This window comes from Psammomys obesus, unplaced genomic scaffold (genome assembly GCF_907164565.1).
Source record: "Psammomys obesus unplaced genomic scaffold, mPsaObe1.curated_primary_1811, whole genome shotgun sequence".
NCBI classification, from domain to species: Eukaryota; Metazoa; Chordata; class Mammalia; order Rodentia; family Muridae; genus Psammomys; species Psammomys obesus.
In genome coordinates this window covers 1,871,070-1,885,216 of record NW_026591598.1, presented here as the reverse complement: position 1 = coordinate 1,885,216, position 14,147 = coordinate 1,871,070, and the positions used below count along the sequence as shown (strand labels likewise).

Genomic DNA, 14,147 nt, shown 5'->3' with positions numbered 1-14,147 from the left:
ACTAGGGAATTTCTTTGTGTGGAAGTTTTCTAGTAGTAGTCCTAAATAATAACCTTTAAAAATTAAAAAAAATATATTACATTTTAATTGTGTGTATGTGTGTTCACCTGCACATGCTACAGCACATGTGTGAAGGTCAAAGGACACCTTGTAGGGATCAGTTCTCTTTCTCTGCTCTCCGGATCCTGGGACTGAGCTCGGGCAGGCTTGGCAGCAAGGAACGTTACCTGTTGTCACACCAGCCCAGTCTTAACTTTTGCACATTAATATTTACCTCTCCTTTTATTTGTTCTTTATCAATGGCATATCATTGTTTTATAACTACCATTCCTTAGAACACAGACTTTTCTGTCAACCTTAAGTTATTTTAGCTACCTGTCATTGGCATATGATAATGTAGAAATGTAGTTTTTAATCTTCTTGAGCTTAAAGCCCCCCAGATGTAGACAGACAGAATTTCCACTTCCAGTTCCAGCTTTCTTGCTGTTAAGATATCCTTAGATATCTAAGGATATCTTTCTGAGCTTTCACAGTTGTTGCATCTTAATTCTGATAGTCATGATTATTATTGACAAGTTTTACTGAAAGTAATTTATCAAAGCCACCATTAAATCGTCTCATAGTAACAATATTAAGGCTGTTCCCTGGGAGACACTTCCTTGTTTATTCTGCTTTCCGTTTAAATTTTACCTTGTGGCAAAGGGGAAAAGAGTACAGAATTCTCTTAGGGAGAGCTCACTATAGACTGGAGATTCCACACTGTATGTATGTATGTGTGTGTGTGTGTGTGTGTGTGTGTGTATGTATACATATTCAGTAATGTATCCTAAAGTGGCATGTGATGGCACATCCCTGTAATCACATCAGCCAGAGGATCAGGAATTCAAGATCATCCCGAGCCAGCCTAAGCTACATGAACCCCTGTCTTCATTTTCTTTTTTTAAAAATTATTTATTTTTTTACATTGGTGTTCTGCCTTCATGTGTGCCTGTGTGAGGGTGTCAGATCTCCTGCAACTGTAATTACAGGCAGTTGTGAGCTGCCATGTGGTTGACTGGGAATTGAACTCAGGTCCTTTGGAAGAACAGCCACCGTTCTTAACCACTGAGCATTCTCTCTAGCCCCTGAAACCCTGTCTTAAAAGGCCAATAGAAGCAAGTAAACAACAACAAAACACCCCAGTAAAACGAAAGAAAAGTTTTAAGCACTCATTCTGTGCCAGACACTGTGCAGGGACATATGCTAGAATTCAAAGATGAGGTCTTTGATTTCAAAGGCGCTATATTCTAGTGGGGAAGTAGATGCATCAAGCAGATAGTCATCATGGCGGTGCGCACAGGGAAAATCGAAAGCACTGAAGGAGGCAAAAAGGGCTTCCTCAGGAAGTCACGGCTTCCAAGAGGCAATTAAGCTGCGTCTGAAAGGGCTCACAGGGTGGTGCCAGGAGAACTTAGGGAGCTGAACGCTGCAGTGTGTGCGCTCACGTGTGTGCGTGCGTGTGCATTATTTAGGGTGATTTGAATGTTGTGTAGCGTGAGGGTTAAGATTTGGTAGCTAGTCAAGGCCTACTAAGGTTAAAATTTCACCTCTCCAGGCGACTTTGGGCGCTTTGAGATTACGAATATGCGTTATGCTTTAGAGGCTTTTGTATACATCCAACATTGTAGGTCCATCTGCTTCTGCAGTGGGGTTTTAAGCCTCACAGGCATGAACCGCTTGGCTGTTGCTGAGTAGTGAAAGAGGTTTGAGTACTGAGCCTGCATCCTCTGTGTGGCAGTGTGCTTTCACGAATACGTGACTCTCTCTTAGGGCGGTCCAGTGAGGCACCAGCAGTAGAGCGCCGTCTGCAGCCAGCGCTGTTGTTCTGGAAGCTTGACTGTGCTCCTGTGCTCAGGCAGGCCATGTGTCGAGTAGTTACTGCGTCTGCTTGATTGTATAAGGTGCTTCCTTGGTAGCAAATCTTATTTCCAGATAAATCACCCCCTTTCTGCCTTTGTTATCTGATGTCATTATGGGATGTAGGTGGCAGCTTTCTTGGGCACAGTTCTCTATATAACTGTTCATCACATGAGTCATTGTCTGTTTCTGTTCTTCTGCCTGCAAATTCCAACCTGAAAATAATATGCAGTTGGTGGCTGTGACACATTATTCATTATGCACATTGCACGGGGTGTTAGTGCACTCTGTGTTAGTGCTTGTGGAGGAAGGGTAAGTGTCACTAAAGCAGTTACTCTTTCTCCAGTTGATATTCCCCCATTAAAAACATGCCCAACGAAAGGCTGTGTCACACCCGCATGCTGCACATCGTAAGCGCTCGGTGCCTTCTGTTTGAACAGGTGGCCAGTCTCAGGAGATAGTAACACTGAGGAGGTTCTGCACTGCTCCCGGAGGAGGCAGCTTCATACAGGACAGAGAAGGTTAGGAGGGGTCTCTGTAGAGTAGGACACCTGTACTCGTTCATTTACCTCACTCTGCTGATGGGACAGTGCTCCTCGCTGGCTAATTGTATTTGTGGTGCTGGGGGTTTGGCTTCTCACAGGTCAGGCAAACACCCTACCACCCTCCGTCACCCCAAACCCCATTTTGTAGATAGGGTTTTCCTGTGTAGTCCTGACTGGCCTGGAACTCACCGAGTAGGGCAAAGCCTCAAACTTGTGAGGAGTCTCCCACTCTGTCTGCCGAGGGCTGGGATATGGGAGGGCGTCACTGTGCCCAGCCCCCTTTCTAAACTTTTTGAGATGGAGCCTCTCCAGGTTGGTTTGAACTTTTGAACTTCCGCCTCAGTCTCTTAAATGACTGGGATTACAGGCCTGTGCACTAGACCCAGTGCACCCAGCCCAGATCACTTTTTTTTCTTCCTCCTCTTTCTCTCTCTCTCTCTCTTTTGAGACAGGACCTGGTGTTTCCCAGGGCTTTTGAAATCACTATGTAGCTGAAGATGACCTTTAACTTCTGATCTTTTTACCTCCAGTTCACCAGTGCTAGGATTATAGGCAGGTGCCACCACACCTGGCTTACATGCTGGTAGGCATCAAAGCCAAAGCTTCATTCATGTCAGGCGAAAACTTAGTAAGTGTGCTACATCCCAGCCCACGGTTAGCTTCTTAGGTTGTGACTTGCCACACTTGAAGTGTCCTCAAGGATGTAAGGCCATAAGGGCAAGGACCCAGGACTGTGTTCACTATCTTCCAAGCAGTGGTAGGGTTTAATAAGGTCAGACTAAGCAAATCACTGAATGAGTGAGTGAATGAACGATGATGTGAATTTTATCATCTGTGCATATTTTGTTCTTTACTAGAAGAAAAATTTACAGGACATTTAGATAAAAGAAAATTATTTTCTAAAAAGTAATTTAAAAAATATGTTTGACATACCCATTAGAAGGTTTCCTCAGTTAAGGACCAGTTAGGGAAACAGAAACCAGTGGATCATGGAATTGAGTACAGCTAAGTGGCTCTTAGATACCCAAGCATTTGTGGTATCCAGGAGCTACTGTGAGGCTAAGGAAGTTAGAAAGTGCCAGACGCCCATGGATGCTCCAGCGCAAGGCAAGAGGAATTGTCTGGTGGCAGCTGGAACCCATGCCAAATAAGAGAACTCTGACTTCTCTCTTTCGTTTGCCATTTATCCTTACTAGAATCTCTCATTGAGGGAATTTATCTAGAAATCATTTGAAGAGGGAGGCTGGGAAGTATAGTTGGTTCTCTGCGATAGAGAATAAGGGGCAGGACAAGGCCTGAGAACATCTCCAAGATGTGGTTGGTCCCCCTTAGCTATAAGGGATAAGTATTCAAAAGTCTTTCAGGTAAGTGTGGACAAGAGATGGGAAGGGGTTTTTGGTAGAATCTGCCTCACGTGCATCTAAAGGATCCTAACAATTGCTGAAAGGAAGCAATGAGACAGTAAGTCATAGTCTGGAAGGCTGTGTGATAGGTTGAAACTCTGACTTTTGTTTGCTGCCAGGTGCTGTGCATCAGTTTATTGTTTGGTTACTCAGAAAATCAGTTCCCACTTCTGGGAAGCCTAGGGTCTCAGGAGATTGCCCCATCCTCCCCTGGGTGACTGAGTCAGCAATACAAAGTTGCACAGTTTTGTGGTAGTTAAGGTATCTGCAGTGGCATCGATTTTCCTTGTGCCATGGCACCCCTTCATCTAGGCTGGTTGGGTGAGGGGTGGGGGGCTGGTGGCTGTTGTATCCCAAGAACTTCAATTAGGTTAGTTAGTACTAGGTGAAAAATGGGACATCACTCTTTGTGAGTTCGAGCCCAGCCTGGTCTATAGAGCAAGTTCCAGGGCAGCCAAAGCTGCACAGAGAAACCCTGTCTGGAAAAAAAAAAGTGACATCACTAGATGTATTATTTTTTTCTGCACTAAACCTGAAAAGTATATAGTCTTGCAAGGAATGTCGCTGCTCTGTCTAAAGGGAAAGCTTGCCAAGCTGTGGCTGCTAATTTTCTTCCTGATTATAAAAGCATTTGTGTTACGTGATTCCGGTTCAGCACTTTCTAGAAGTGCTTTTTTTGTCAATCAGGTCACCTGCATTTAGGCTTGTTAATGGCTTTGGTGGAACTAGGCCAGCAAAAGGACTTGGTTCAGTGTGAGTATGTTTGTTTTGGGGCTATTACTTTCCACAGATTAAGGGAACATTATTGTTTAAGTTGTTACCAACTATGAAAATCACAAGGTTTTCATTGTTGTTTTTTTTTTTTTTAACTTTTCTCTGAAAAATTAATTTCTTCTTGACAAACATTCTTGTAATTCACAGATACAATTATATGCAGTTTGGGTTTTATTTACTTACTTTTGAGACATCTTGCCATGTAGCTCTGACTGTCCTGAACTTACTGTGCAGCCCAGGTTGGCCTTGGACTTGTGGCAGTCCTTTTAGCTCAGTCACCTAAAGGCTAGGATTACCTGAGTGATCCACCATGCCTGGCTTAGATTTTTATATTTTAATTAAATAAGTTAAGTAAACAATTTTGAGGAAGTTGAGACAGAGCCTCACATTTGGTTCAGACTGGCCTTGAACTCCCTACATATCTGCCCTACAAGAGGACAGATACCTTGCGCTCTTAATCATGCTCTAACCACCTGTGAAGCATGGGAGCTTCCAGCTAGCTTTGGAATTTGGTATTTGAAATATTTGACTTTTCCCCAGACTGCCAGCCAGACCATTTGTCTTTAAAGGTACATCCTAAAGGCACATCTATGCCTTTGTAAAGCTTCATGTTTTATAATGATCATTATTTCTTACTGTGTTTGACTCTTCCCTTTCTCAAACTTTCTCCTTCCCTACCCCACTCTTCTGGATCCTGTATTTCCCAACAGGCTTTATGAACGCTGGTCCATTGATGGCTGAACGGCAGGTCCTCCCCCAGTGGAAAGCCCTAGAGATGAGCCAAATTCACCTTCAGCTGTGGCCATCCGGCAGTGTAAGGTTGCTGTGGGGTTGTATTCAGTTTGTCAACTTTCCACCTTCCCCATGCTCCCTGTCATGTGGCTGAAACCCGCCTTGGAATCTCACCCCCCTAACCTGTGGCTTGCAGAGGAATAAGGTTTTTTATTTCTTTTTTTCATTCACAGTAAATGCAGACTTTGGACAATTTTAAATACACAGAGAATACAGTTTAAAAACATGCTAGGTTTCACAAGTCCACCTGCAGAAAGAGTTTGTTGATTTTGTTATTCTTGAAAAAAATTAACTCAGCTTTTACTGGAAATGTGTTAGTCCTAAACTGGATCCTTTTGGCTTCCAGTCACTGTCTCTCTCAGCCCCGGCTGAATCAATGCTTTTGGTCCCACTCTGTGGTGTGTAGAAGACAGTAAAGGACTCAGGAGGTAGGGAAACTGCCCTGGTACGGTTAATTGTGTGCCAGCATAGTGACTAGCAAGTAGAGCATCTTTCCTTTTCCTTTCTTCAGAGAGCTGTTTCTCTTGGTTTGCTTTCCATTGCTGTGGTAAACACCAGGACCAAAAGCAACCTGGGAAGGAAAGGGTTGATCTGGTTTGCATTTCTCATAGCCCCTAATTAAGGAAGTTGGCCGGAAATCAAGCGGAGGCAGAGGCAGGGCCATGAGGAAAGTTGCTTACTGTCTCAGCTGCCATTCCTATACTTTCCTGGATCCACCTGCCCAGAGGTGGCACAGCCTACAGTGAGCTGGGCCCCGAGGCAGCAATCCACAGTCAAGAAGATAACTCAACAGACCTGCCTGCAGACCAGTCTGATGAGGCCTTTCCTCAGCTGAGGTTCCCCCCTGCCACATGACCCCAGTGTGTGTGGAGCTGACAACAGCCAGCCAGCAGACTCTCTTTTGCAGCAGTGGCTAGTGAAGGCTAGTCTGTATCGACCCAGCCTCTCCCCAGAGCAGCCGTGGCTGCGTGTGTGAATCCTACTGTGTTACTTCCCCTCGTTTGCCCCCAGTGCACAGAGCTCGATGTTGCTTTTAACTTCTTCCTCTTTTCTTACCTGACTGGAAGTCCCCGAATGTGTAGATTTAGAAATGAGTTCTCTTTCATTTTTGGCTTTGAGTTGAAAGAATTCACTTTACTGGCACATTGACATTTTTAGTTCTGGTGCTGTTTTTTGGTTTGGTTTGGTTTGGTTTTTTGAGGCATGGTTTCTCTGTGTAGGCCTGGCTGTCCTGGAACTTATTTTGTATACCAGGCTGGCCTCAAACTAAGAGATCTGCCAGCCTCTGCCTCCTCCAAATGCTGGAATTAAAGGAGTTTGCCATCATGTCTGGCAATTCTTATGCTTTGGAAAAATCGTATCTTATGAGAACTTTCTGCCTCCAGACCTTTCTGTTGCTGTTGGTACTTCAGCCCCTGTGATAACTGACACAAACTTAGAGCAGAGCTACCAAGCTCCCCCTCCCCCTCCTTACCAAGCTACAAGCAGCAGAGCTCTTGGAAACCACTTTCAGTGTGACAGCAGACTTGATAAGGAAAAAATGAAAAAGATTCAGTCAGGCTCTCATGCCGGGCTGGAAGTGTGTTTATCCAGAGTAGCTGTTGGCACAGAGCTTGGCTTCGTCACTCTGAAAGTGGGCATGGGAATTTGGCAAGAGGAATTGCTGCAGATCGGGGAAATCTAAGAAAAGGTCTTTTTTGTCGTGTGGGGTTGCTTTATGTTCCCAGCTCAGACAGGAGAGCAAGGACTATCTTTAAATGAAGTTTTAGAACCAGGCGGATGCAGTTTAGTTCCCCTGGGCACCCTCCTTGGTTCTGAGCCTTCTCTGAGCAGAAGCATCTCAGCACAAGTGACTCAAATTGAGGGTCTACATTATGGCAGAGCAAAAATAGATCCTCATTTCATTAGACTGCTCATGTATTTAAGGGGGAGGGGAAGACTTGTTGCCATAGGAACAGACTCCTAGAGCAGGGTTTTTGTTTTTTATTTAATCTTAGGAGATTTGTGGAGTGGGGAGGTGTGCTTATTTTCTAAGCATTAGAAGCTGTTGCCTTTAAAAGCAGAGCTTTGAGCCGCCATCTTTTTTGATCATGACATTTATCCATATTCATTATAAAATAATTGGAAAGTATGAAAAACAAAATCACACAAATGATAGTTCTCAGAATGCTCCCTGCTCATTATTTACTTGAGTTTGTACTTCATTAATTTTTATGACATTATTGTTTCATTTAACATTTGTCATGGATATTTTCATGACACTAAAAACATGTAAATAACTTTATCTTTAAAAACCTACTCTGTCATGGGAGTATGTCATCTTTTATATAACACTAATGTTGGGCATTTGGGTTTTCGGTTTTCATCATTACAGATGATAGCGCAATGTAAATTTGTGTGCTACTGTTAGACTGGTAAGTTATTTATGTGTTTAGCCCTGAGTAGTTATGGGCCTTTCTAATTCAAAAAGGTTGGGTGGCGTCTCCGGGTTGGAACCGTTTAGAGACGGTTTGCCGTAGGGGCTGTCATTCTGAAATGCTTTGCCGCCACAGACATCTGTTGAGGCAAGGAGTGGAGAGAGGGGACATCGGTTATGTGTCACATTGCAGCAGGATGGGCCAGCATGCCACGCCGTGCCTGTTGGGAAAGTGTTGTCACACTGTGATTAGCCCGCAGGTGTTCACACAGTCTCCCTTCACTCAAGCCTAGCCACTGGGGAGGTGGATTAGAGGCCCTACTTTGCTGAAAAGGGAATGATAGTAATTGCTACAATTTTTATTTTTTAAGCAGTGGTTTTCCCAGCCTGTGAACAAAGACAAAGGACTGTTTCTGTGTGTGCATAGCTGATGCACGCTGTCTGCAGTGTCTCTGTGTCCACCACAAGTAGCATTTCTCTGCTATTGTGTGTTCAGATTTTTTTCTTTTTTAATTGTAACAGTCCGCTTCACACTGTTGACTGGGGTAATGGAGACCTGTGACATTCTAGGAAGCTGAGAGGTGAATCTCGTGGCTGCTTTGCAATAATTGCTTCTTTGCAGCATTTCATTCGGGTGCTCCTGGCATCTGTGCCACATGAAAGTGGAGCCAGTCACAAAGCTGATCCCTTGCCCTCTGTAGGAGGTTTCAGTGGGACACATCATCTGGGGGGACTGTGGCAAGGGGTGTGAAGCTGGAGGCTGAAATAGCAGTCCTTTCGCCCTTTTGTGGGATGGGAGTAAATATTTGGACACTCTTCTGGTGGAATTAATAATATCCTTAAAGCAGTTCTAGAGGCTCTCTTTGTCCGCACTGAAGCAGGTTTGCTTAGCTGAAGAGCCTTACCTTGGCTCCTGGAAGCTGTGATTATTTTCCTAGAGTCCTGTTCGGTCTGCGCATACACATCCCTGTGCAGATCTGTCTGTAGGGCTGGCATCTTTGCTCTTCCCCATGCCAAACGTTTCCATCTATTTCCATATATCTTTCTCCATGAAAGGGCAAACCTTTTGATCTCCTCCCTTAGGCAGGGCTGTTTGGTGACTAACATTCAGCATGTCACTGGACTAGCCATTTGTGCTTTGATCTTAAAATTAATTTCCATGCTGCTGTTTATTCAGAAATTCAAAGCCATCTAACTTGTTTAGATATGGTTGTGATTTAGGTAAATGACACTGCTTTTCCGTGTGTTTGCCATTGGTTGGATCTCCTCTGTTGGGTCACAGAGCTCATCTGTTGACACAGAAGGTTTTGTGTAAAGCCACTGTCTAGGCGAAAAGCCTGTGCTTTGCTGGGAACAGCTGAGAGACTTCTCTTGCCTAGCTATTTGGTCCTGGGATCCAGCAAGTCACACTTGTCCCTCTGAGCTTCCTTTTGAGGAAAGGGAGGGGTAGAAATTGAAAGACAGGAGTGTGTCTTCACACTCGGTCCCAGATGCTACATGTCTAGCCGCACAGTCATGTGATGGTAAAGAGAATGCCTCAGAGTGAGGCACTGCTTAGTAACTGTTGTTGAGCACCTACTGTTTTAGGGGTAGGTAGAGACGGTTCTAATTCCAGTTCAACTGATGAGCATTTCTTTAATGAACTTAAGCCCTTAGAGGCTCAGTTTTTCTGTCTGTGCTTGAACTAGAAAATCTTTAAGGTTCTTTTCAATTTAAGAATTGTGGGGCTGGAGAAATGGCTCAGTGATTAAGAGCACAGCCTGCTCTTCCTTAAAGGACCCAGGTTCAATTCCCAGCACCCACATGGCAGTGCACAACTGTCTATAACTTCAGTTCCAGGGATTCTAATACCTTTGTACCAATGCACAGAAAATAAAATTAAATAAATTGTTAAAAAAAAAAAAAGAATTGTGTATTTGTATTCGTCAACTTTCTGTCACTATAATGAGAAATCCAAGGCAGTTATCTTATGAAGAGAAAAGGCTTGGGGGAGCTGTCAAGAGCACTGTCTGTTTTTGCAGAAGTCCCAGGTTCAGTTCTCAGCACCCAAATGGCAGCATACACCCAACCATCTGTGACCCCAGTTCCAGGGGTTCTGACGTCCTCTTCTAGCCTTCATGGGCACCGGGTGTGCGCGCGGCGCACATACATGCCTGCAGGCAAACCCATGTATACATAAAGTAAATAAGTCTAAAATATTTTTTCTTAAAGGAGAAAGCTTTGTTTCGGTTCATGGCTCTGTCGGATCTATCCACAACAAAGACTGCATGGCTGCAGTATGTGGTTTGGCAAAACCAGGAATCAACAAAGATGATTAGACTAGGGTCTCACATCCTCTCCGATGGCAGACACACAGTGATTTGAAGACTTCTCACAAGGCCCCACTTCTCAAATGTGATACCACCTCCCAGGAGTGCTCCTGTGGGACGAAGCTTTTGACACACGGGCCTGTAGAGCACGTATCAAGCTACAACTCAACTCTAAGCACCTGTCCGTCACAGAAAAGAAAAAACTTTTCTGCAGAATTGGCATGTTTTTCTATCTTGCCTTTTTCGAACTGAAGGCTTAAGACTGATTCCTTAGGGCAGCATTTCTTGACCTCAGCACTCTTGACATTTTGGTAATTCCTTGTGGGGATTGCCCTGTGTATTTTGGGCATTTATCAGCAGTCCTCGGCCTCGGCTAGATGCCTAGCACATTTCTGCCTCCTGCCAGTTGTGACCATCAAAAATTTCCAGAGACATCGGTGTTCCCCTTAAAGAAGGAAGCACTTTGGTTGGGAACTATAAGTCTGGAGGGATAAGAGTTAGACTGTTTGGTTGTGGGTAGGTTTACTGTCAATTTTCATGTTGTTCCTCTGTGGCTTATTACCGGTTTTATCAGCAGGTTTGTATTCAGTGCTTATCTGTGCAGGGAATGCTAACACTTGATTGTGAGGGACTTAAATGATAATAACAAGGTTTGAAATATCAGGCGCAGCTGGCTGGCTTTGAAGTGGTTATGTAGCGATTAGCCCAGCCGTCCCTCCCTACTCATCTGCTTACCTTGTCTGCTGTCAGTGGCTGGTTGAAAGCAATTTCCCTGCTGAGACGATCCGATCCGCAAGTAAGCAGTGTGAATCATGGGTCAGGGCTGTGTCTCGTGTGAGAATCCAGTGCTGTAACAATTAGCCCGTCAGCTACCCAGGGAAGAAATTAACTTGTCAGCATTGGGTAGAAGGAGAGGAATCTTTCCTATGGTTAGAGGATGAAAAGCACCTCATGGGTCAGTTTCCATATCGTCTTTCTCTAGTGGCCTCTTCCAAAAATTTGTGCCCCACTCCCAGTGGACATGGTCCTTTTGCACTTTCAGTTTTTTCCTTTCTTTTTGAGACTATAATATAATAACATTATTTTGTCCTTCCCTTACCTCCCTCCAAACTCCATCCCCCCTCCTTGCTTCCTTTCAAATCCATGACCTCATTTTTTCATTAATTGTCATTACAGGTATATATGTGTTTTTTTTTTCTTTTTCTCCTAAATACAACCTGCTTAGTTTGTATAATGTTATTTTTATATATTGTTGGTATAATGTGCTTGTGGAGAGTATACAATTTACCCTTGTTCATTCAAATGCTAATTTTCTACCCCACTATCTGGTTTCAAGCCGGACATTGCATTATGATATTTATTCTAAGCATCACCTGTCTCAGGTTTGTGTAAGTGTGCCACCATTTGTTCTCTGTATTTCCGATAAAACAACCAGCCAATGCTGAGCAATGGAGAGAATAGGGTGGGGCATCCTGGTCTGGAGGGGAGGAGAAGGAATCCAGTAGGAGGAGGAAAGGAGAGGCCAGCAGGAGAGGACTTGGATCCATGAGGAGAGATGAATCGGACCTAAGATATGACTAAAAGCAAGTATAACGTGTAAAAATCTGAATGGTAGGAAGCTATTCGAGTTTGGAGGTTTAGGATGGAGTAATCATTGCCCGGAATTGTGCTGTAGGTTAGCTAAATACATCCTAGTCTCTGTGTGGTGATTTGGGTATACATCTGGTTTAGGAATAACCACTGTTTAACTAAAAGATAAATCAATAATAAATATTAATAACCAACAACATATATATTTATTTCCAGGGCTAGCTTTCTTTTTTTTTCTTTGTTTCTTTGTTTCTTTGTTTCTCTCTCTCTCTTTTTTTTTTTTCTACCCAAGACTGGGTTTCTTTGTATCTGGCTGTCCTGGAATTTACTCTTTAGATCAGACTGGCCTTGAACTCAGAAATTCACCAGCTTCTGCCTTCCATGTGCTGGGATTAAAAGTGTGTACCACCACAGCCTGGCTGAAATTTTTTTTTTTTTTTTTTAATCCACATGCTTTTGCCTCCTGAGTTCAGGGATTAAAGACATGTACCACTATGCCCAGTGTTGTTTTGGTTGTTTGTTTTTAAGGATATGAGTAGATACTAATTATTTCAATAAGGAAATTTTGACCTGATGTAACCTAAAAATCACCAGAGAATTGTATGTCTTCAGAAGGGAAGACAGTGACTTCTGACAAGTTAGCTCCATGTGAAGTGAGGTCATGAGCACTAGGAATATAGCTTGATTATGATGCCTGACTTGTAAGGTCACATGTATGGGTACAAATTTGCTGGACTTGCACTTCTCTATCTGTTAAGCAACTCCTTGCAGGAATCAGTTCCTACCAGTCTACTGCTATTCGTTAAAATAGTGATTGAACTATATAAGATTTCAAGACACATTGGTCTCAAGAGGTCAGACTTTTCTTTCTCTTCTTTTCCTTTTTTTGTTTTGTTTTTTGACAAAAGATTTCTTTGTGTAGCCTTGGCTATCCTGGAACTAGCTCTATAGATCAGGCTGCCTCAAACTCAGAGATTCACCTGCCGCTGTCTCCCAAGTGCTGGGATTAAAGGCGTACACTACCACTGCCTGGCTAGGTCAAAACTTTTCTACCTGCTAATTTCTGCTATAAAATGGCAGTTTAGGAATAACTTAGAATTTACACCCACTGATGTTCTTTAAATTCACTCTTCACCAGGTCAGATAGCAAATGGTGCACGGTTATGTAGGCTGTGTTGTGTGGGAATCCTCGCAGGGACGCACTGGGATTCCAGCACCATGATTTTGACACTTAGGCCTGTGTTAGTTTCTGCCTGGGGTTCTGGCAAGCTTTGCTTCTAGTCCAGCTGAGCTTTTGCTGGAGTAATTGCCCACATGGAGCCTTCAAGCCAAACAATCATTTGTACTGAGATAGTCTCACTGTTTGGCTCCTCATGAAATAGCCTCCTTCCTGCCCTCAATGAAAGCAGCTATTTTTTTTTTTTTTATTTCCCCTTCCCCTTTGCAGAGAATCATGTCTCAGCCACCGCTCTTCTGGCTTATTCATAAATGCTGAAGCAGGGTCTTTGTATAGAGGGAATTAGTCAAACTATCGTGGGCTAGCTGGGGACATGAAACATTATAGACATCTGTTCCGCTGACATTCTCTGTGGCATGTTTAACTTTGTATCATTCCTCTATAAAAAGGCTATTTTCACAAAAATATTACTACTAGGTTTTCATTTATTTCTTTAACTATTTTATATGCTTTTAAAAATAATTTTTTTAAAAAGTAACAGTCTAGACAGAAAGCCATTGAAGAGAACTCTTAAAATTTGTGATACTGAAGTGTAGCTCTCCACAATTGATGGCTTCTGGCGGGGACGCAGGAGGGGAAGGACACAGTTTTCTTTAAGGAGCTGGCCACTGGGAGTTTGACCATGCTCCATTGGTCCAGTGAGTATGTGGGCAACACAAACTGGACTTTTTTTTCTTCTTGTTTTTTTTTTTTTTGAGGGGGGGGTCCACAAGGACTGAGGGGCAGACCTGGGAGGACTGAGAAGTGAGTGTGCTCAGGGTTGATGATGTGAAATTCCCAAATAATCAGTAAAAAATGTTTTTATTCGCTTCATATTTGCCCTCTCCCTGCTCTCCTCCCAGTCCTACCCTCCCTAAAAATATTGTTTAAAAGTATGTTTTTAAATGCATATGAGTATTTTGCTTGCATGTTTTTTTTAAGTATGCCGCATGCGTACCTGCTGCCCACAGAGTCCAGAGTTGGGTGCTGGATCCTTCGGAGCTGAACCCAGGTCTTCTACAAGTGTTCTTAAAACTGAGCCCTCTCTAGCCCTGTTGTATGTACTCCCCTTCTTCTTCTTCTTCTTCTTCTTCTTCTTCTTCTTCTTCTTCTTCTTCTTCTTCTTCTTCTTCTTCTTCTTCTTCTTCTTCTTCTTCTCCTCCTTCTCCTTCTCCTTCTCCTTCTCCTTCTCCTTCTCCTTCTCCT

At 43.4% G+C, this 14,147-nt stretch overlaps 1 protein-coding gene across 2 annotated transcripts in view; it reads left to right on the top strand.

Annotated features, from left to right (window-relative positions):
* The window catches only part of Smap2 (small ArfGAP2), a 44,890-nt gene that overhangs the window by 6,424 nt on the left and 24,319 nt on the right, over positions 1-14,147 (top strand). Inside the window, exon 1 of one of the 2 annotated variants that reach the window (XM_055611164.1) lies at positions 11,695-11,718. The exons of the other annotated variant lie outside the window; for it this stretch is intronic. Coding sequence (XP_055467139.1) covers positions 11,709-11,718 — 10 coding nt within the window. The 5' untranslated portion in view covers positions 11,695-11,708. Of the gene's footprint in view, positions 1-11,694; positions 11,719-14,147 lie in introns of those variants that run through there. 2 annotated transcript variants of the gene reach the window in all.